The sequence below is a fragment of the Saccharomycodes ludwigii genome, chromosome VI (assembly GCF_020623625.1).
Source record: "Saccharomycodes ludwigii strain NBRC 1722 chromosome VI, whole genome shotgun sequence".
In the NCBI taxonomy this organism is placed as follows: domain Eukaryota; kingdom Fungi; phylum Ascomycota; class Saccharomycetes; order Saccharomycodales; family Saccharomycodaceae; genus Saccharomycodes; species Saccharomycodes ludwigii.
The window spans coordinates 1,069,019-1,091,909 of record NC_060205.1 but is presented as its reverse complement, the minus strand read 5'-3'; the positions used below and the strand labels follow the sequence as shown (position 1 = coordinate 1,091,909).

Here is a 22,891-nt window from a genome sequence, read left to right as displayed (position 1 = left end):
AAGATATAATCAGCTGCTATGAACTACAGAGACTCTTATTTCAATTACATACACTTAAAAGAATCAAAGGAAATCTTATATCTGGATTGGCAACGAGATGTTTTTCCCGCACCAGACCAATTATATGGAAACCCTAATAATGCAGAACAACATCAATTCAAAACTAGAAGAGATAGGTTGGGCAGATATTTAGAAAATACAAGTAGAAGCTCTGCATCAAATGATAATAGAAACAATCCAGATGGCATCAATAACAACGGGAATAATGCTAATGCTACCTCGATGGCTGCCGGCAGTAATTATACCAAAAACTATTTAGGTTCAATAAACCAATTTTGGGATTATTATCATGACGAAGATGATTTTAAGATGTTTCAATTAATAACGGTTAATAACAATGGTTCTATTGTGATGAAAACCAAGAACATTGTGCCTACTTCAAGTAAAATATCCTTTTTGAAAAATAGAATCTCAAAGACCACTAACAGCACTGCCTCCAATACAAACGGATTATTTGGCGCACTAAACTATGGCATAGGGAACAACAGCACCATGATGACACCGATGGAATTCAGAATGATGATGAATGAGTATACTTCTAATACTGGTGACCCAAACTTTGTAACGGGAAACATGAATAGCGGCAGTATTAATCATGGAATACCGATGATGAATCAACATGATGCCAATGATGGTGATACTTGTATGTACGGTGGCGGTAGCAATGGGATAAACACATTATTTGATGAAGATGATTCGAGTTCAAATAATTTACATGTTTTTGGGTTTCCAAGAAGGAAGTTGATAGATAGCACTCAATGGCCAGAGTATGGTTTAGAAAGGTTTATGTTAAAGACGTGTCACATGAAAACACCTGCTATAATAGCTGAAAACAATACAAATAGCTCAGATAACGACAATAATGGTGGTGATAAAAGTGATGATAATATCGATATAATTAATTGTGATTTGGTAAATAATTATACTTGTATAGACAGTAATAGGGAGCTGTTGGCTTTACACGCAACAGAGATATTTGATGCTGATAATGATCCTGTAGAAGTTATATTTAATGATGAAACTATTCCATAAGAGACAAACCATCTCCCACTTGTAATCTAAAATTTTGTTGATGTCCGTGTTATTTTCGGACAAAATAGCAAAAGGAGTTCATAAGTGCCCCTTTCCTCGCGGTAGATTAATTTAGAAACTTCGAGAATATTCTTTATATTTAATTATGGAAAAAAGAAATAAAAAAATAAAAAAAAGGGGCAGAGGGAAAGGCCAGGGATAACATAATGATAGATTGTTACCAAGTATTATTACTATGAATATTATTACTCATTGAATTAAACTAACAAGAGAATTCAATTCAATACGCTTAATGACTAAAAACTTTTCTTGCCCCTTCCTTTACTCCACACACCCCCCCTCCCCCACCACTCTCCCTTATGTGTGTTTCAAGAATTTTCTTGTATATATAAACAATCTAATTTTATAATCAAAACTATAACTTAATTTGTTAATTTAATCTAATCCTTTCCTTTACCTCTACAAGACTTTTCAAATACTTTGAAACAAATACAACCAAAAGAAAAAAAAAACAAAAAAAAAAAAAAAACATATATATACATATACATCCAGCATTATGTTACGTACTGTTAACCAACGTACTGTATTAAAATCCGCAATTAATAAAAGCGACTCCATTTTAAATAACTCGAGCAGATTGCTACCATATGCTTTTAAGTGTAATGCTAATGGTTCTGCAGTTTTCGCTACAAAAATACCTGGCAATGAATTGTCTAAAAGAACGTTTTCCACCAAACATTCGAAACTAATACCTAATGCGGCTAGTAGTGGATCTTTACCGTTCCACCAATTTAAGAGGTTTATGCAGATGCGAATGAATCCAAATCAACAACAACAGCCCGAAAAACCAGCTTTAGAATTGTACGGTACAAATTTAACGGAATTGGCAAGGAAGGGTAAGCTAGATCCCGTCATTGGTCGTGATGAGGAAATTGCTCGTGCCATTCAAATTTTATCCAGAAGAACCAAGAATAATCCTGTTTTAATTGGGAGAGCAGGTGTCGGTAAGACAGCATTAATCGATGGGCTAGCTCAAAGAATTGTCGCGGGTGAAGTTCCTGAATCTTTAAAGGATAAGGATTTAATAGCTTTGGACTTGAGTAGCTTGATCGCTGGTGCAAAATTCAGAGGTGAGTTTGAGGAAAGATTGAAAAAAGTTTTAGAAGAAATTGACAAGAGTAACGGCAAAGTTATTGTTTTCATTGATGAAGTTCACATGCTATTGGGCTTGGGTAAGTCTGACGGTAGTATGGATGCCAGTAACATCTTAAAACCAAGGTTGGCTAGGGGTTTGCGTTGTATCAGTGCCACCACTTTGGATGAATTTAAAATTATTGAAAAAGATCCTGCCTTAACTAGAAGATTTCAGCCCATTATTTTGAATGAACCAAGTGTCCCTGATACTATCTCGATTTTGAGGGGGTTAAAGGAAAGGTATGAAGTTCACCACGGTGTTAGGATTACTGATGCTGCGCTTGTGTCGGCCGCTGTTTTATCTAATAGGTATATTAACGATAGGTTCTTGCCTGACAAGGCCATCGATTTAGTTGATGAAGCTTGTGCTGTGTTGAGATTACAACATGAATCCAAACCTGATTCGATCCAGCAATTAGATCGTTCAATTATGAGAATTCAAATAGAATTGGAGTCTTTGAAAAAAGAAACTGATCCTGTTTCTGTTGAGAGAAGAGAAAAGTTGGAAAAAGAACTGGATATGAAAAATGATGAGTTAAGTAGATTAACAAAAGTTTGGGAAGCTGAAAAACGCGAAATTGAATCTATCAAAAATGCTAAGGCTGATTTAGAAAAGGCCAAAGTTGAACTAGAAATTGTACAAAGAGAGGGTAATTTTGCTAAAGCTTCCGAATTAAGGTATGCTAAAATTCCGGAACTAGAAAAGATGGTTTCTTTGAGTAACAAAAACAAAAATGGAAAGAATGAGGGGTTATTGCATGATTCAGTCACTTCGGATGATATTTCAAAAGTTGTTGCCAAGATGACTGGTATTCCAATGGAAACTGTTCTGAAAGGTGATAAGGATAGATTGCTATTCATGGAAAATTCTTTGAAGCAAAGAGTTGTGGGTCAAGATGAAGCCATAAAAACTATTGCTGATGCCGTTAGATTACAAAGAGCTGGTCTAACAAGCGACAAAAGACCAATTGCCAGCTTTATGTTTTTGGGGCCAACTGGTACAGGTAAAACTGAGTTGACCAAAGCGTTGGCTGAATTTTTATTTGATGATGAATCTAATGTTATTAGGTTTGATATGTCTGAATTTCAAGAAAAGCATACTGTTTCCAAATTGATTGGTGCTCCACCTGGCTACGTTTTGAGTGAAAGTGGAGGTCAATTGACTGAAGCTGTTAGACGTAAGCCTTATGCGGTTGTTTTATTTGATGAATTTGAAAAAGCTCATCCGGACATTTGCAAAATTTTGTTACAAGTACTAGACGAGGGTAAGCTAACTGATTCTTTGGGGCATCACGTCGATTTCCGTAATACTATAATTGTGATGACGTCTAACATTGGGCAAGATATTTTGTTATCTGACAAGGCTGGTGTCACAGATGATGGTAAGGTCAGTGAAGCTACGCAAACCAAGGTTATTGAAGCTATGAAGAAGCAATATCCACCGGAGTTTATCAATCGTATCGATGATATATTAGTTTTTAATAGATTATCTAAAAAGGTTTTACGTAGTATTGTTGATATCAGATTGGATGATATTCAAGAGAGATTAGAAGACAAGAGAATCAAATTGGAACTAACAGATGATGCTAAAACATGGTTGACTGATCATGGTTATGACCCACTATATGGTGCTAGACCATTAAATAGACTATTGCATAAGAAATTATTGAATCCGATGGCTGTCTATTTGTTGAAGGGTCAAATAAGAACTAATGAAACTGTTGAGGTGGAAGTTAAGAATGGTGAGTTATATGTTAAACCTAATCATGAGGAAGGTGAACAAGTCGAAGTTGAAGAGGAGAAATAGATTTGACATTTGTATGTGTATGGATTGCTTCTGGTGAAGTTGACATTTATGATTTATTTTATTGTTTCTATCTATGTAAATATGTAATTTTCTTTTAAAAGAAATTTAACTAGTTTTGATATTTTATGAGTGATTTTATTTTAATTTTTTTTTAATTATTTTTTATTTTCTATTAATGCGTATGAAAAAAATAAAGAGAGAAAAGAAAGAGAAAAAAAAAAAAAAAAAAAAAAATTAATATACGTTTCGATAAAACGTTCGAACTGAGGGCTTTACTATTTGCTAATAAGATTCAGATACTCTCATTGTTTTTCTTTCGAGGAAAATATCACAATACCACCTTTAACCTTATAATAAAATATGGTTAAAAAGATTAATAATCCAGTAAAAATTGACTATGTCAACTGTATAGTAGAAGACACACTAAAACAAATTAAACCATCACTATTAATAACATTTTCTGACAGCAACAGTAACGATAATTGCAATAATGGCTTGGACGAAAATCAGAAACCTTTAAACTTTATAAAATGTTTATTAATCCAAATTAAGTCCACTGATACACCAAAGTTTTTAAAATTTATCAAAGAATATTGTTCTGCAGACATTTTAAGTAGAATGCCGCATATTAAAAGAATTAAAAAGATAAATAAACAAGATCTGCTTTTATTACTATGTTCACTTGATTTTTTACCAAATATACTTGAATTTGAAGAATTTTTGTCGAAAAAAAACTTGCACTTGGCATACAATAAGCCAAGAAATGATTGTAATAGCACTTTGGAATATATTGATATACCCGAAATATACCCACCTTCCAAAGATATATGCAGTTGCTGGAGTGAAATTTATTGGCCCATGACCTGGAGAGGCAATCCGAATGATCAGATTTTAAATGATATGGAATACAATATGACTGAAATCAAAAATAACCTGCAATTAATTTGCGAAAAAAGTAATATGAAATTCAAAGAAGAAGAAGAAGCTAAGGTATCATCGAAGGCATTACCCGTTGTTACACTATTTGTTAATAAGAAAACCGGGGAAGCTATTCTTTCAACTGATGAACGTCACAAGAGCAGACCTATAGATCATAGTATAATGTGTGGCATTAGAGACGTTTGTGCTCAGCTAAGTGAGGATGGTTATCTTTGTTTAGATTACGAGGTATATACCACACATGAACCCTGTTCTATGTGCTGTATGGCATTAATTCATTCAAGGATATCTAGACTGTTTTACCTTAAAGACATGCCGAAAACTGGGTGTTTAAAAAACAACTATCATATGCACAGCATCAAACCCTTAAACAGTAGCTATCATGTTTTCCAGTGGGTAAACGAAAAAATACCACTTGCTGTTCCAAACATAGATCCAGACGTGTGCGTATAAACTGACCGGCCATTCCATCAAGATCGAGAAACTTGTAGGAGAATTTTTTTTTCTTGCAGTTCAAGCTACAATTTATTATAAACGTGTTATATACATATGCACATCTATATATATATATTTAAATTCTCAACGACGTTTCCAGTTCGTCAACCATCTTTCTTCTTCTACTTAATCTTCTATAATTTCTTTCCTTTTCAATCTCTCTTTTTTCCATTTCCCATTCGGTTAAAACTTCAACTTTAGGGCACCAACTATTGCCTAGCCCATTGACATCCAATCTAACACCAGCTACGTAACCAAAAGCGGCACCATTATATAGGTGACTATTAATTTCATTAATCCCACCTTCCAAAATTCTTTTTTTTAATTTTAATATAACTTCGTGTAGAGAAAAAGATATTAGTCCTACAAATTCCCTTTGCAAACCCAAATCAGAAACAACAATTTCAGCATATTGTTCTGGTGTTATGGAGGAAGACGGAATATCTTTGTATACTCCGTGAACATCGGTGCCCGTTTCAGTAGATCCACCCAAATTCCATTGGAAATTGTCCTCGAAGAAGGATTGGCCTATATGGCAGGTTAAATTAACAACAACATGTATTTCGGGTAAAACTACATGCGCTAATGGTCCATATTCCTGTAATTGGGATTCGATACTTTTCAAAATGGTATTATATAAGGTGTTGAAAACTGTTATTGAAGATGACGGACTTACACCCAAATCGATTAGATATATTTTAACAAAATCTTCTGGTGTCAAGGGGTCATTTAAATTCCAAGTGAAAAAGTCATTAATCTTGTATCCTTGAGCAGTTTCAAAATCTAATTTTATGGGCACCAAGGCAGAAGAATTACAATTACTCTCTTTATTAACAGTTGTGCTGTCATTTACATCCGTTTTATCTGCAGTGTATTGCGCATCTATTGATTTATTGTATATACTGTTATTGTTTTTGGGATCAAACTTTGAAAAATCAACTACGGTGGAATATGGTTCAAAATATTTACCCTTACGGAAAGTTTCTCTTATTTTAGCAAATTTTAAAAAATTTGTATTGTCCACGGGAATATCCAAGTCTGGAAATGGGGGATATGTTCTTTTAAGATTAGTATTATTTGAATGTGCTGTCTCATCATCTAGATAAGAATCATTTTCATTGTGATTATTGAGCGTGGAAATGTTTAAAGTGTTAGTATTGTTGTTGTTGTCATCGTCATCTACATCGTCATCTTCTTCCATAATAATATCACTTAGCATTAAATCTTCTGAATAATTAATAACTTTTCCACGTTTATGTGACCTTGTAGTTTGTACAATGGTCAATAATGGAGGACCAATTAAATCAGGATCATGATTATGATCACGCTGGTTATTACTTTCTTGGCCGCCGGTTACTCTGTTACTAAAGTTTGATATTAAAGCTTGTGGTAATAAGCTCATTTTTGTCTCTTTTTTCTATCAGTTTTGCTTATAGATGGATCTAAATAGATTGTTATTGCTTCATATTCAACAAAGAGTTACATAATCTATAATGGTAGTGCGTATTTGACACTATTAAAAGGCGTGTTTTAAAAAATATTGAAAAAATATCAAAAAAAAATAAAATTATTACATATAAAAAAGCATAGCACAAGAAATATTTAATTTATATATTAAATAACGTCCGAGACTATGTCCGAAAGGGGGGACGGGTTTCAAAGGGCTGGGTAACACCATAAGATCATTTTTACTATTAAAGAGAATTCAATCAACAACAACAACAAAAAAAATAAGATAAAGGAGAATCTTTAGAATGTTTCATAATAGCTGATTGCTTAAACCAACTTAATTACCAATATCACACCAAGCATTACGAATAATTAGTTAGCCATTGTAAAAAAAATACATATACATACATACATACATACATACATATATTTGTTATTATATACAAAAGAAAAAAAAGAGATTGAAAAGGGGGGGAGGGGGAAAAAAAAAAAAAAAAAAAAGAAAAGGTTTCATACCCTAACGCTTTATAAAATAAAAGAGGGAGTAATAGTTATGGAATTTACCTAGTACGAATAATGCCAGCAGCAACTAGCGTTTGGATTTTCTTAAAAATTTCTGGATTCTTCATATGCTCATTTAAGGCAGCTGGATTCTGTTGACTTTGACTCAAAATACTTTGCATGACAGGATCTTGCAATATAGCAGCGACCTCAGGATCTTTCATGGCTCTTGCATAAGCTTGTTCTGGAGTTTCGTTTGGATTGGATGGTTGGAATCTTTGTTGATTAGCCTTGTAATACAATTGATCAATTTCGTGGGCACTGGAACCATTATTAACTTTAGTATCTCTAGCCCTTGCTTCATCTAGAGTTTTAATGGCACTAGCATACTCTTTAACTGCTATTTGAGCTGAAGCTTTTCTGATATAAGCCTTCACAAAATCCGGGTCTTTTTCAATAGCTCTATCACAGTCTTTAATACACTCTGGAAAGGACATTAATTTGGCCAATGCGGCAGCTCTGTTAGAATAACCCCTTGGATCCTCCGGAGCTCTCTTGATCATCTCAGTATAACTTTCAACAGCCTTAGGCCAGTCACACTTGACAAAATAATCTTTACCTTGCAAACGAGCTTCTTCAGCCTTTTCGGGATTAATATATTCCAATTCCTTCTGTTTTTTCAAATCTTTCTCACAGGACCTCAATTTATTTAGAACATCAGGTGTTCTGTGTTCAGTCAATGATTTTTGATAAAATTCAATGGCCTTTGGCAAATTGTTCAACTTCAAATAGGAGTTACCGATACGTGCAAATGATTTTGCAACAATTTTGTAGTCAGTTCTTAACTCTCTGGCTTGTTCAACAGCATTGGTCAGAGTTGAAATTGCAGTTTCATATTCACCCATTTCATATTCAGCAGCAGCTTTGTTATTTAAAAATGTAACATCTTTGAAAGTATCCCATGCTTGATCGTATAAAGCAATGGCTTCATCAAATTTTTTTTGTTTATATAGTTTGTTACCTTCAGCTTTCAAATTCTCAGCCTTTGATTTATCTTGATCAGCGGCTGGTTCTGGCTCTTGGATGTCTTCCTTTTTAGTTTCTTGCACATTTTCCGATTCATGCTTTTGTTTTTTTTCTTCTTCTTTATTTTTAGATTCTTCTGTGGAAGTACTTCCAGTAGCACCAGGATAGTCATCTTTTGGTAAAGAATTAGATTCATTGCCCATACTTAAATCAACACCCATCATTGCTGCAAGAACCTGCATTAATTTGGGGTCACTTAACAATTGAGGACCCATAGCGCTTGGGTTACTTTGAAATTGTTTCAATTTAGCAACCATACTTGGATCTTTCATTAGTTCGGCAACTTTTGGATTTTTACTCAACTTTTCAATCAATTGAGGATCTTTAAACATAGCACCAATACCTAAATCTGGTTCTTCAAATCTACTTTTTTGCACTTTTTCAACTTGTTCTAAACCCTCTTTAGCGATTTTGTTGTTGGCGTCTAATTCTAAACATTTTTTGTAACATTTTTCAGCTTCATCTAAATTGCCTAAACCATATTGAGCAGCACCCACCCTATTATAACCTTTGGCCCAAGTAGGATTAATTTCTACACATTGTTCGGCATCTTTTAAAGCTTGTGAAAACTTTTGCAAGGAGGTGTAACAAGCAGATCTATTGGAAAATAAAACGTGATTTGGTTCTGGACTTGCAGAAATGGCTTTTGTAAAAAAATCAATGGCACCTTCGTAATCTTTATTGGTAAAACAAGCATTACCTTGTTGTTTATATTCATCAGCAGTGGACATTTTTTATTTAATTGATTATTGTTTTTTTTTTTTTTTTTTTTCTACTTTTTTTTTCTTAATATTTTGTTTTTATTCTTTATGCTCTTGTTTATATATATATATTATTGATTTGTACTGAGCATAAATTGGAAAAAATGGGAAAAAAAAAAAAAAAATTAAAAAGAATTAAAAAGAAAAGAATCGAAACATTTTTTTAAAGGGCGCGTGGAGGCAAAGTGATATTTTATTTTATTTTATTTTATTGCTAGAAAATTCTATTTTCCTTTTTTTATTCCGGGTTATCTATCCTTGTATTTAATCCGAAAATAGACGGATTACTAACAGAGTAACAAAATAATAATTGCTTTCTTTTCTTTTCTTTTCTTTTCTTTTTAAAAAAAAAATAACTAAAATAAAAAAGAAAAAATTATTCTTACCATAACTTAATATATTAAAAAAATAATATCAATAAAAAACTATTGCTTAACATCCACCTGTACACACATACACATATGACTATAAATCACAACACTGATCCTTTTATTCAAAAAACAAACAATTTCTTTTCATGGCTAATCAGCCATGCCAGCGTCGAAGTTTCTCCCAAAATAACCGTACAAGATCGAAGACATTTTGCCCAAGGTTTTTGTTTAACAGCTGTTGAAGATATTCAACAGAATGAACAACTTTTTAAGATACCTAGGTCTTCTATTTTAAATGTGGAAACAGGCTCATTATATAAAGAGTATTTGGCCAACAACGTCAGCATTAAAGCATCAACCAAAGATGATTTCCTAAATAATACAGGAATCTTTGGACAATGGGAAACTTTGATTTTAACTATTTTCTACGAGATAAAAGTTAAGGGGGATTCAAGTTTTTGGTATAACTATTTCCAGATCTTGCCGCAATTAGACAATGATACTAGCGGGGACATATTTATCAATAATTTAATGTACTGGAGCGATGAAGAATTATACAACTTAAAACCTTCTTTGGTTTTGACCAGACTTGGTAAAAAACAATCTCTAGAATTGTACAGCAATATTGTAAACATTTTACAAAACGATTTACAAATTTTAAATGTTGATTTCAACTGGAATGAATTTTTATATATAGCATCTCTAGTCATGTCTTATTCATTTGATGTAGAGCTACCAGTTCCCACGCAGAGTCAAAATTCAAATGAACAAGGAAAAGAAGAAGACGAAGAAGACGAAGAAGATGAAGAAAATATTGGATATCATAAAAGCATGGTTATTTTAGCTGACTTGTTAAATGCAGATACTCATCGTTGTAATGCCAATTTGTTATATTCAGACACTCATTTAATAATGTGTTCTATTAAACCTATAGCTAAAAATGAACAGATCTACAATACATATGGCGATTATCCCAATTCTGAGCTATTAAGAAGATATGGTTACGTTGAATGGCAAGGTTCTAAGTACGATTTTGGTGAAGTTCCATTAATTAACATTAAAAAATTTTTTCAATCCAAGTATTTCAGTAATAAAAATGATTCCACATTTATAGATATTATATTACAATTATTAAGTGATAATGAATATATTGTATCAAATATTTTGGAGGATGAAACGATTGTTATGGAGAGTTATGATTGTTATATTAACGGGGAAATTATGGATGAATTTCTATGTTTAGTACAATTATTGACAGTTGTATGCGAAAATTATCAGGATTTTGTGCAAATATCAAGTAATACCATTGGTGAATTAGGAAGTGTATTGAAAAGAATCATTAAATTGTATAATAACAAGAATATGCTCAGTGGGACTTGTATAATAAATGTAAAATTGATTTTTGATGATAGATTAAAAGAATATCCAAACCATGCCTTTAGAGAATTAAACGATAGTATTAGTAGTGACAACATGTTACAAGTTTTACGAGAGCATATGGCAGATTGTGTGTTACAAAGCGAGGTTAATTCAATTAAAAATTGTTTCAATAATTTAGAGATTGGAAAGCAAATTTTAACTGATGTGGATTATATTGGGGAATTAAACTCCAAAAGGAAAAATAAGAGATTGAATAATAGCGATGTTAGGGGAAACAATAACAATAATAAAAGGTATAAAAAATGCTAGTATAAACATATAAATATATGACTTTTTAAATGTGATGCATGTAGATTTTGCTTTTACTCAAAAACAAACCATCTTCATTTGGTATAATGGATGGATATGTTTTATAAGAATCATCTGACGTGGCTACAACTAAAAACTTTTCATTACAGGCCAATTTGACAACACTTTGGTTGTCATTATTGACTTGAATATTATTTTCATTGTCTGTATTGGCTATATTGAAATTCTTGAACGTTTTCAATTTTTTTTTTTTAATGTAATCCCATTTATTAACAACGCCATCGCTTCCACCTGTATATAAAATATTATTGCCATGAGGTGTGCTATTCGCTGTACCTACTCCACCAAAACAGATGGAGTTAACAGGATACACAAAATCCATGTCTTTTAAATTAATTCTGTGGCATCTAAAACCATATTTCAGTTTACAATTATCATTATTATTGAAATATTCAATAGCCACCCTACCAGCCATTGAACTTTGTGCAAACCCTGAGCCATTTGGCATTATTTTCAGATCTCGTACCTGATCTCTCAAGCCACTTTCTCTCAACTGATAGGGTGTATCTAATTTTCTAATATCTCGTATATCAACTAGGTTATTGGTTATTGTTGAAACTAGTAAATTACTATTCGAATTGTAGTCCATATTGAATATCTTACATTGTTTTTGTATTTGATTATTTGTACTGTTGCTATCAAGTGTAAGTTGTAAGGAATTTTCAACTAAATCTGTTCTATAATCAATGAGATTAATCACACCATTCCATGAACTCGTTATAAGTAAGGATAAACGAGGATCGTTTTTAATACTACAAATACCTAAAGCTTTATCGGATGTTACTGCATTTTTATTCTTGGTTATTGTGTTAACTACAGGGGTATCATAATTGTAGTCTAAATGTATGATATTGCCTTGAACATCACCTAGATAATATTTGTATGCAGTTATAGGATCACACGATAACAAAGGATATTTAAATTGTAAATTGTCTATAAGATATGGTTTATTAGTAGAGGTGGTAGTTGTGTTACTATTATCTGCATCATAGAGTCTCAATTCTCCCTTCCAATTGGTGGTAGTTATTATAGTTTTATTGTTATTAGTATGTACATTTAGAGAAGATACTATATCGTCTTGTTCATCGATAACTTGGAACATATGATTATATATCTTTAAAGATATTCATTTCTTTTTTTTTTTTTTTTTTTTTTTTTTCATTAGCTTATAATTTAAAACTTAAGATTTTATTCATAAAATGTTTTCTACAACTATGTTTATTGGTAATAAAAGTTGAAATTTAATGGGGCAAATGTAAATTGATTGGAAAAAGTGAAAAAAAAATAAAAGATTCCAAGTTGCCAGAATGTCCGAAGTGCGAAAACCAACCGCACATTTTGAAACGTGAAAATTTTAAATATTATTATTTCACATGCCAACAAATCATGCATATATACAAATATATTATATTGTAAATAGATGTAGTAATAAGGGTCAATTTTTTTTGCTTTTTTTTTTTTTTTTGCTTTTTTTCTTGTCTTTTCTCAATTATGCTTGATTGCTTTATAACGACACTCTTGTCTTCTTTTTTTGTATTCCCTTCTTTCTTTTTTTAATTTAATTTAATTTAATTTAATTTATCTTCTATTACTCCCCATATTTGGGTAAAAGGACAAGGAAAACATTATCTATAGAGAATCAATTAGGAGACAAGAAAACAGGAAAAAAAAAAAAAAAATGAGTTTCTTATGGGACAGTAGCAGTAGCCATAATAATGATAATGGGCCATCTGCTACAAATAACAATCACAACGGTAATACCTTTTCGAGTGCCTTTGGTTCAACTCAAAAGTTATTTACTGACACTTTGATCGAAAAAATGATTTACATGGCATTGCCATCGGCTTCATCTTCCACATTATTATCATCATTCCCCACTTCCAAAGAAAACTCTTATTTGTGCGATTTAACTTCCTTTGACTATAGAATTAATGAGGCCAAAAATCGACCGGGACTAAGCGTTCAAATCATGAGTAAAAATTTTATAAATTTAAATTCTAGGCTAAGTGTCCCCTTTATGTTACTCGATGAAATCATAAAGATTTTCAAATGGTCAAATCCATGTTACACCTTAACCATATTATTCATTATAACATTTATAATATTAAAACCTATTCCCGCCCTAACAAGTCTCCCCATTTTTTATATACTATTTGGAATAATGGTTCCTGCATACTTAAAAATCCACAAACCAACTGCAATTGACCCACCTTTTATTATAAACAACCCAGAACCAACCATAAGAGGCCCAAATATTATCGAACCTACAATTGTTAAACCAGTACCCGAACTAAGCAAGGAATTTTTATTAAATTTGACAGATCTACAAAATGATATGGCTTTGTATGTTGTTGTTTTTGATGTTGTAAATAAAATATTGAATAAATTTGCGTATTTCGTCGATGATCCGATTTCTGCCACAATGTTTATTATTTTGTTTATAATCGGTTGCTTTAATTGTCTTTTTATGAAGTATTTGTTGGCTCCGGTGTTTGTTACCAGCCTAATTAAGATTTTTCTAATAGGTTTTGTTTGGATTTTTACTATACTAATGCACCCACACTATAGAGATGACTTTTTAAACCAATTGAGCAGTGAAGAAACTAGGTTAAGATGGGTAACTTTAAGTAATCAATTTGAAAATAGAATATTACAAGAATACGACTTATATCTTAATGCAAATAGAGAATTGAAATTGGCGGGTATTTTTGAGATACAGAAATTTAACAAATCCTTGAAAATTTGGCAAGTTGTAGGCTTTTGTAGTGATGACTATTCTCCGCTTTCAGATTTGAGAATAAATGAGATAAATCTTATTAAATTTCTAAGGGTTTCGAAGGATTACTATTACACTACTTCAAATAGTGGTTCTAGAAGGGTTTCCTTAAATAATACTAGTCCCAGTGCCGCAACAGCAACACAAAAAGCTGGTGGGGTTCTGCCTGCTGACACTAATTCCAATGTAGAACAACTGCTGCTGGAACAACAACAAGACAATGAAACTGATTTTGATAACGAAAAGGAAAAAGAAGAGGAGGCAGAGGCCAACGAAGCGTTGACTTTTGGCGCCACCGAATCATTAGATGATGTTAAACCACCAGAAGATTGGCGTTGGGTAGAAGATTCTACTTGGGCTTTAGATTTAGATGTAAGAAAATGGGCTCAAGAAGAGTTAATTTTACAATTTATAGATATAGATGATGAAGAAAAGTGGGTTTATGATTATATTCCAGAATACAATGGTAGCAATACCGAAAATAGCAATTTTAAGAGGGGAAATTATAGAAGAAGAAGATGGATTCGCTTATGTACTAGAGAAACATTCGTAAATACAAAAAACAACACTAACACACGCAAAAACAGTGTGTCATCCACTACAGATTCACAACCTTCCTCAGCGGGAGGTCCTTTGGCAAAAGATGTATCTGAGGGGCGAAATTATAATACTACAATTAAAGATAATAAAGGTTCTGTGGTTTCCTCTGTTTCTCCAGAGTATAAATTTGAATCAATATATGATGATTCTGTAGAAGGGATTCATGAAGAAGAACAGAAAAGAAAAATATTGAAAAGTACTATATTGCCTAAAAGATCATTAGCTGGCATGGGGAATGGACCTAGCAGTACATCTACTGTTAATAGTAAGAAACATAAGGGATTTGTTGTGAATTCCAACACAGACAATACACATACTAATGCCAATTCAAATGATAGTGACAAAGAGGGTGAAAATAAAACATCTTCTGATAATTGTGAAGATCTTTCTGATAAAAATAGTGATGATTCAAGTACCAAAAAGTTGTCACCAAGACCATCTTCTATGATGAATTTGGCTGGATTTTCAGATTTTTTTTAAAATGTTACAAATGACAGGCGGGGGGTGTGGGGTAAAAGAATTATTAAACGTTTCTATAAAAGTACAAGTGAATAATATATAAATAAATACTTTTGATTAAAAAAAAAAAAAATACTCATAGCATTGTATAAAAAGATTATTTTTTGTAAAGGATCCTTAAAACTATAAATTATTCAATTTTTTTTTTTTTTTTTTTTTTTTTTTTTTTTTTTTTTTTTTGACACCTTTTTTTTTTTTTTGCTATTTTAACGTTTTTTTCGCGTCAGTTCTAAAGATATTTTCATTATTTTCATACCAAGTATTATTTATCTGTTTGAGGAACAAAATATAAATCGATAATAACATACATTATTTTACTTAAAATAAAGTAAAAGAAAGAAAAAAGAAACTATTATCGATTTTTATTCAGATTTTTAGTTTCATTTTGCTTTTTCCCTCATTATTTTGCTTCTTTTTTGTTGAGTCACATTTTTTTGCTTTTTTTTCTTTTCTCTTTTGATTTATTTTTATCCTTTCTAGATGTTTTAACATATATATATATAGATATATATATAAAGAGAGAGAGAGAGGGAGAAAGAAAAAAATGAATTATAACTTTCAGATGTAAAAATATTTTTCTTCTGTATATTTGAATCATTTTATTTTATTTTTAAATTATTATTATTAATATATATACCTCGTTAATAACAAAACATAACAAACATATTAGAATTGAAATAAAAGAACATAAGCCAAGAACTTTTACCTATACATATACATAACTCAAATACAAAAAAATTATATCAAATATATAAAATCAAATCAAAATGCGGTTTTCAAATTTATTAATATCCAGTATTTTATTTGTACTTAATATTTTAGTTTTTTCAAAAACTTCTGGTGCTGCTTATATCGAAGATCCAGATACAACCAAATGGATAGCTTCAATTAATGATCAATTTTCATCAAGAAATATAGTTGATTATTATATTAGTGATAAAAAAAAGCCTTTTAATTTTAAAAAAACTAGTGGAGATATGATTTCAGCCTCTATCTTGCCAATGTTATTTGGTTCGGATGGAATTAGTTCTGAGGTATTTGATTCAAGTACTGATACCATTAGTGTCATAAGTGAAGATATTGCTGAAATTTATTATTTGTTCAAATATAATGAGTCTGTTGACACTGCAGTAAATGAAGATTTTGATTTAGATACGGGTTTCAGTTTAACGTCTGTTAAAGATGATTTAAAAGAATTATTATTTCAATTGGAAAAATTACCCACTAAAATTAAAAGTCAAGATATCGGGTTTTTAAGGATTTATAATAATATTCTCGATAATGAAAAAGATATTTTGAAAGATTTAAAACATGACTTGTACAGGTTGAAAAAAAAAACCCATCGCCTTACTAAAGAATCAGATACCAAGTTTAGAACCCATATAAAAAAATTAAAAGCCATTATGGAAGCTTTACAAACTGATAACATCGGCAGTACCCTTGAAATACCGGATTCAATTAAATATACTTCAACTAAAAATGAAGAAATTATTGGTGAAATTGTTGGCAAATTTATTGGTGTTAAAATCGAGCCTTATTTAAAGGATAATGATATTAATGGTGCTTTAACTGCCATTAGTGATATCTTTTCTGATATTGGATTTGTGTTGACTTGTGTTGCCACATTAATTTCTTTTTGTTTAATAACTCAAGGTATATTTTTACCTTTATGTTTAGCAGCTATTGCTGCTACTGGTGTAGCTGGTCTTACTTTAATTTTAAGGGTTATTAAAAATTTGAAGCTGATTGGCATAGCATGATAGCTAGTTTTCAGGTGTTTTTTAATTTTTACTTTTATTCCCTGGTTGGATTAGTTGGGATATTATTATTACATTTTTTTTTTTTTTTTTTTTAATACTTATTTTAAATTGGATGTACAACTTTGCCAAAGTTATTTATATATCTTAGATGCAAAAAAAAAAAAAAAAAAATTATTTGGTTAAAAAGTCAGATAGGCTCAAAGACATGGACTTTTTTTTCTTGGATTCTTCTTCTTTTCTTTTTTTTTCCTTTAAAATATTCTCCAAAGTATTAGCTTTACGTTTTTTGGCTCTTTGCTTGGATAGGGCGTTTTTCTTTTTGATAAAAGTTTCATTACCTTTTGTAACTTCTGCATTCAGTAATGGTCTATTAGTAGTAGTAGTAGTAGTAGTAGTAGAAACATTAAGAAGTGGAGTAGTTGGCGGTATATCTATGTAATCAATATATGAAGTGTCATCACATATTAAGCAATGAAGTTGCAAACAATATTTGTTTTTTTTATTGACCATTTTTTTATTGACCATTATTTTTTCACTATTATTTATTGCATTAGGTTTTTTAGTAATATTAATAGCAGTAGAATTGCATACCTCTGCATTAATGTCGACAGTAACATTGGTAAATTTTCTTTTAAATAACTTATATTCAGTGTTAATTATTGGTATTCTTAAATTTCCACAAGAATTGCAAAATTTATAGTGATGGATTTTGGTAAATTCTATGGGCTTTATAACAGTAGTACTAGCAGCACTTTTATTATCATCAGTATATAATTTAACATCACAATGACGGTTAGTTTTGTTTATTAGTTTGCATTGTTTTCTTGTGTTGAAACTACTTTTCCTAAAATGGCCTCGAATTTTATCCTCCAATACAATTTGATTTTTTTTACAGCTATTATAAAATTTTTTCAAATATAGTTCACTTAGAACTAAGGGTAAAGCTTGGTATTGCAAATTGTCTGGAGTATGATGTGAAGGAATATCATCGACCTTCAGTTCAATTGTGGTATTTTCGTTTTCAGAACACTCATTTGGACATAATAGTTGTGGTAAAGTATGTAGTCTATTATATTGATATAAAACATGTAATTTTTTTATTCTATCTTTTTCCTTTTTACTGAACGACATGAAGTATAGTTAAGTTTAGAATAGATATATTTGGTTAGGGCGTATATTATTTATTATCACTTATGCCCTGAGTTGTGTAGTAACAGAGCTTAACAAGTTGAGTTCAGTATTCGTTTATATGCATATAATTTAAAACAGAGAGGTTTTTTTTTTTTTTCATATTTTTTATATTTTAAAAAAAAAAAAAAAAAAAAAAAAAAAAGGTCCGTGTACGTAGCTATTTTGAAGTCCGTTCGGACAGAAGAAAACAGGATAAAAACAATATGACATTTGTCCTAAAAAGCTATAAATGAGCAATGATTCAACTAAGAGAAAATTTAATGAATAGTAACCGTATAACAAGTGTCAAATGATAATAAGATCAAAAAGCTGGGGATAGAAACAAGCAAAGAATAATAAAAACATAAAGAAAGAAAAGAAAAAAACAAAATCATAAACACAACAATAAACTGGCATAAATAAACATAATTAATGTATTTGTAGTAAGTCTTATACATATCTAAATAGAATAATAATAATAAAAAAAATACTAATTAAAAGCTGATAACAATCCCTAATCAAATAAAGTTAGTTTTAGAAGATATTTTTTCTAAAAAAAAAAAAAAAAAAAAAAAAAAAATGCGATAAAATAATATACGAGATGAACGTAACAAAACAAATTAAAGCAAAGTAAAGCAAATTAAATTAAAAATTAATACATGAGCGAATGACAGTAGGAAAAAAAAAAAAAAAAAAAAAGAAAAGAAAAGAAAAGAAAAACCGAAACAAATAAACAAATAAAAAACAATAAATAGCATTATGCAAAAATAAAACCATTACTTGCTAATTCCAAACGTTCTTGCAAAGAGATATTGTTTAAATAAACTTGGGAGTGTTGATCATTTTTGACTATGGTATTACTCACATCATTGTTCACAGTATTTGCACCATTGTTACCACTCATAGTGTTGTAATCTGGATTTAAGTTATTGCCACCATTATTGCAGTAATAAAAACTCAAATTATTATTGATGCTGTTATTACCAACAGTATTCATATAATGTAATGGTGATAATTTAGAATATCCATTCATAGTATTATCTTCAACAAAATATGAATTAATATTATTGCCGTTATTGTTCAAAAATGTTTCATATCTAATCGGGGAAGAATAGCTGGTACCTACTTGTTGTTGTTCAATAAAAGGAATTCCATTATTATTAGCGTTACTGTTGGTAATAGCTGGATAAAATAATCTCTCAGGAGTAGTAGGCTGAGGGGTACCACTACTAATGGTGCTGTTGCTGATAGTAGAGGAAACACTACTGTTGTTGCGCCTGTGTCTATTAGGAGTAACACCACTAATACTATTATTGTTGTTTCCTGCAGAAGAACTAGATCTACCCCAACTTAATCTAATTCTATAACTACCTATAGGATATCCTTGCATTTTAGAAATAGCTTCCTCCGCACTATTTCTTTCAACATATTGAACAAATCCACATCCCTTGCCAACTGGTATTTTAACATAAACAATTTCACCAAAAGGTTCAAAGTAAGAACGTAATTCATTTTCAGTACATAAAGAAGATAAACCACCGATAAAGACAGTGGTATTATTAGGGTCCGTATATTCTGTACTACTAGGTTGTTTTAGAGCCGAAATATTGTAAATTAACTGATGGTGGTTAGGAACATTTATAGTGTTATTGATTTTGTTGTTACTTCTGCTGTTAGTATTAGCGATGGTGCTATTGTTAGAGTTTCCAGTGACACATACCCTAATATTTCTTCCGTTTAAAAACATACCGTTAACTTTATCTAAGCAAATTTGATAATCGTTTATATCACCAAAGGTGACAAATCCGTAATTTTTAGAAACTCCGGTAACAGGGTCGTAAATTACTTTAACTTTTAGCAAAGATTGTAGATTATTTGATTTAACCAAAAAATCCACTAATGCCTGTTCATTAACATTTGGCGACAAATCTCCAACAAAAAGGGTGAAATTATTAGTGCTATTAGTATTGTTGGTGATATTATTAATATTAGAAGTATTTGTAGTAACAACATTAGTGGTAGCATTATTAGCTGTATGACTTGCCCAGTTTAGTTTTAAGTATTTTTTGGTGTTTGGAATGGGTAAACCATTTTTCAATAGCGCATTAGAGGCACTTATTTCATTGGAAAAGTGAAGAAAACAATATCCAGCGTTATTATATGGATTTGTAGGATTATTGGATGTAGATGGTTTGATCATTTTTACATTTACTAGATTATTATTATTATATTCACCAAACAGTTTCCATATATTTCTTATATCATGTTCATTCCAATACGGGTCTAAGTCACCCATATAAAGTTGGATGGTCCCGTTATTTGATTTATTGATACCAGACATGTTTTTTTTTTTTTTGTTTTTATTCGAAGTTCTTTTTTTGAAATGGGAAAAAAAAAAAAAAGGAAAAGGGGAAGATTAGAATAAAGAGTGATGTTAGAAGAAAAGAGAGGGAAAGATTTGATAAAGAAAAAAAAAAAAGAGATTGATTTGAGTTAAGGAAAGGGGAAAAGTTATATCACAGTAATAAGTTAAGTTTTTTTTTAATAATGTTTAAAGATAGAAAAAGAAGAGAAAAGAAAGGGAAAGAAAAGAAAAGAGATGTGTAATTTTTATTGATCTATAAATTTAATTAATTAATTAATTATTTATTTATGTATGTGTTATATATAATATTTAATTCTTTTTAACACGAAAAAAATAAAAAAAATAAAAAAGGAAAAGATAGAAAGGTTGTAGGTGACTTTGTGAGAGAAATAAAAAAACAATACGTGTTAAGTAAGATGTGGATGTACAGGTGTTTAGTAAGATAAAAAGATTTGAAAGCAGAATCCGTTAAAGTTAAGAAATAATCCGTAAAGAATAATCCATAAAGAATAATCCGTAAAGAATAATCCGTAAAGAATAATCCATAAAGAATAATCCGTTTTAAATAAACTTAAATAAATTATTCTTGGCTTTGCTGGCTCGCTTTAATAATCCATTCGTGTGGCTGGGCTTCTCAATAAATGTCTAAAATATCTTTAACGCGCTTGGTGGCTTTTTTTTAAACTATAAATATTATTTATATTTATATTCTCCCACTAATTCTAGCCATAATGCTAAAACAATAAAAAAAAATCTTATGTGTCACTAATACATTCAAAGCTGTTAATAACTACATATCCCCCCCCCCCTCTAATGTGTTTAAATCCTACCATCTCCTGAAACCAATTTTAAACAATTATTAGTCATCTTACCCAATTCTCCTCCCTCTTTAATCAATTGGTTTAAATGTGGCTCAATTAGTGGCTTATAATATCGATTAAAAATATCTAATCTTGTATTATAATCTTCCATCGATAAATTTAATAAATCTTGTAGCGTATTGGTCTTACTATCTGCAACACTACCTGCCACCATATTAACATCCCGTTCGTACAACTTTAAATGTTTATATGGTTGAGGATATTCTGGTAATAAATATTTCTTAAATACTATTTTATTGTAATTAAAATTATCATCTCCCTCTTTCCCCATTTCCTTTCCATCTTTTTCTTCTATACCCATCTTGATAAACCAGGTTAATGCCTCCAAATTAATTATTTTACTTTTAACATTTTTATTAATTACAACTATATTACTACTTGTATTGGTATTGTTACTACTACCACCATCACTGTTGTCAATACTCCAACCCAAAACCGGTAAAAAAGTGTTTAACACTTTGATAAAATATCTTCTAACCAATATATCACCAGGACAATATTTGCATAATATCTTGAGAAACATACCGGAATTTGTCTTAATACCAAATGTTATATGTGTCATTGCATTAAATAAATATAAAACTAACTTGTCTAAATTTAGTTCTAATAACAATCTACCATTGTCGTAAGTTTCACAAATTTCAATTAACAATTCTGCATATGCATTTCTTACGTCTTTATCATCATCACACATTAGTTTAAAACTTTTATTAAGTATACCATTAACTAATGCATTATTATTAGTATTACAACTTTCATTTAATATTTTGATATTTTTGCTTATAACTTGTAAGCTGTCCTTTCTTACGTTGGGAGAATAATGTGTTAACAACAATAGTTTGTTAGCAATTAGTTTTTTAACTGAATCAAGAGTTGGTAAATTTGTAGCCCTTGTGTTACTTGTTAATTTATTCTGGTTAGGTAATTTGATTTGTTTACTAACAAAGGATGTGTTTGTGATATTGCTAGGTTGAACTTTTCCCTTACCTATTTTCAATTTTTTCTTTTGAAAATCTTGTTGCTTAACGGTTTTCTTTTTCTTCGACATTTGTAAAATTCTTTCAGCAGTTAGTTCTAAATTATAATTATTGATTTCTTTTTTAGATATTGAAATAACCGGTTACTAGATAAATAGATTATTCTTTTTTTTTTTTAAACCTAACGATAGTTGAGTCTTTAAAATGGTAATGGAACAAAAGCTTAACAAGATCTCATTAAGATTATTATTATTATTTTTATTATTTTTAACGTTTCTTTTTATGCTCTATTATATTTCATTTTAATTCCGAGAAAATTTTTATTTGCGGATATCGGACTTGGTATATACTTTTTTTTCTTTTTTTTTTTTTTTTTTTTTTTTTTTTAGTTTTCTTTTT

The 22,891-nt window shown here is 30.4% G+C and overlaps 12 protein-coding genes across 12 annotated transcripts; 6 read left to right on the top strand and 6 right to left on the bottom strand.

Annotated features, from left to right (window-relative positions):
• Window positions 1-18: 18 nt before the first annotated feature.
• SWM1 (Swm1p) lies at window positions 19-1,092 on the top strand (the record flags this gene model as incomplete). Its single annotated transcript, XM_046079732.1, has 1 exon — window positions 19-1,092. One exon carries the CDS (start codon window positions 19-21, stop codon window positions 1,090-1,092), a length of 1,074 nt encoding a protein of 357 aa, XP_045933370.1.
• Window positions 1,093-1,648: 556 nt separating this feature from the next.
• HSP78 (chaperone ATPase HSP78) lies at window positions 1,649-4,093 on the top strand (the record flags this gene model as incomplete). The annotated part of the gene is made up of 1 exon (XM_046079731.1): window positions 1,649-4,093. The coding sequence occupies one exon, from the start codon at window positions 1,649-1,651 to the stop codon at window positions 4,091-4,093; it is 2,445 nt and encodes an 814-aa protein (XP_045933369.1).
• Window positions 4,094-4,453: 360 nt separating this feature from the next.
• On the top strand, window positions 4,454-5,485 carry TAD3 (Tad3p; the record flags this gene model as incomplete). The annotated part of the gene is made up of 1 exon (XM_046079730.1): window positions 4,454-5,485. One exon carries the CDS (start codon window positions 4,454-4,456, stop codon window positions 5,483-5,485), a length of 1,032 nt encoding a protein of 343 aa, XP_045933368.1.
• A 118-nt stretch (window positions 5,486-5,603) lies between these two features.
• On the bottom strand, window positions 5,604-6,929 carry SFH1 (Sfh1p; the record flags this gene model as incomplete). Its single annotated transcript, XM_046079729.1, has 1 exon — window positions 5,604-6,929. The coding sequence occupies one exon, from the start codon at window positions 6,927-6,929 to the stop codon at window positions 5,604-5,606; it is 1,326 nt and encodes a 441-aa protein (XP_045933367.1).
• Window positions 6,930-7,536: 607 nt separating this feature from the next.
• On the bottom strand, window positions 7,537-9,294 carry STI1 (Hsp90 cochaperone STI1; the record flags this gene model as incomplete). Its single annotated transcript, XM_046079728.1, has 1 exon — window positions 7,537-9,294. The coding sequence occupies one exon, from the start codon at window positions 9,292-9,294 to the stop codon at window positions 7,537-7,539; it is 1,758 nt and encodes a 585-aa protein (XP_045933366.1).
• Window positions 9,295-9,785: 491 nt separating this feature from the next.
• RKM4 (ribosomal lysine N-methyltransferase) lies at window positions 9,786-11,384 on the top strand (the record flags this gene model as incomplete). Its single annotated transcript, XM_046079727.1, has 1 exon — window positions 9,786-11,384. The coding sequence occupies one exon, from the start codon at window positions 9,786-9,788 to the stop codon at window positions 11,382-11,384; it is 1,599 nt and encodes a 532-aa protein (XP_045933365.1).
• A 25-nt stretch (window positions 11,385-11,409) lies between these two features.
• Window positions 11,410-12,546, bottom strand: BUB3 (Bub3p; the record flags this gene model as incomplete). The annotated part of the gene is made up of 1 exon (XM_046079726.1): window positions 11,410-12,546. One exon carries the CDS (start codon window positions 12,544-12,546, stop codon window positions 11,410-11,412), a length of 1,137 nt encoding a protein of 378 aa, XP_045933364.1.
• Window positions 12,547-13,122: 576 nt separating this feature from the next.
• Window positions 13,123-15,300, top strand: PEX29 (Pex29p; the record flags this gene model as incomplete). Its single annotated transcript, XM_046079725.1, has 2 exons — window positions 13,123-13,787; window positions 14,013-15,300. 2 exons carry the CDS (start codon window positions 13,123-13,125, stop codon window positions 15,298-15,300), a joined length of 1,953 nt encoding a protein of 650 aa, XP_045933363.1.
• Window positions 15,301-16,106: 806 nt separating this feature from the next.
• On the top strand, window positions 16,107-17,099 carry SCDLUD_004872 (uncharacterized protein; the record flags this gene model as incomplete). Its single annotated transcript, XM_046076795.1, has 1 exon — window positions 16,107-17,099. The coding sequence occupies one exon, from the start codon at window positions 16,107-16,109 to the stop codon at window positions 17,097-17,099; it is 993 nt and encodes a 330-aa protein (XP_045933362.1).
• Window positions 17,100-17,270: 171 nt separating this feature from the next.
• On the bottom strand, window positions 17,271-18,230 carry SNM1 (Snm1p; the record flags this gene model as incomplete). The annotated part of the gene is made up of 1 exon (XM_046076794.1): window positions 17,271-18,230. One exon carries the CDS (start codon window positions 18,228-18,230, stop codon window positions 17,271-17,273), a length of 960 nt encoding a protein of 319 aa, XP_045933361.1.
• A 796-nt stretch (window positions 18,231-19,026) lies between these two features.
• On the bottom strand, window positions 19,027-20,610 carry NAM8 (Nam8p; the record flags this gene model as incomplete). The annotated part of the gene is made up of 1 exon (XM_046079724.1): window positions 19,027-20,610. The coding sequence occupies one exon, from the start codon at window positions 20,608-20,610 to the stop codon at window positions 19,027-19,029; it is 1,584 nt and encodes a 527-aa protein (XP_045933360.1).
• Window positions 20,611-21,453: 843 nt separating this feature from the next.
• IPI1 (Ipi1p) lies at window positions 21,454-22,563 on the bottom strand (the record flags this gene model as incomplete). Its single annotated transcript, XM_046079723.1, has 1 exon — window positions 21,454-22,563. The coding sequence occupies one exon, from the start codon at window positions 22,561-22,563 to the stop codon at window positions 21,454-21,456; it is 1,110 nt and encodes a 369-aa protein (XP_045933359.1).
• Window positions 22,564-22,891: the final 328 nt, after the last annotated feature.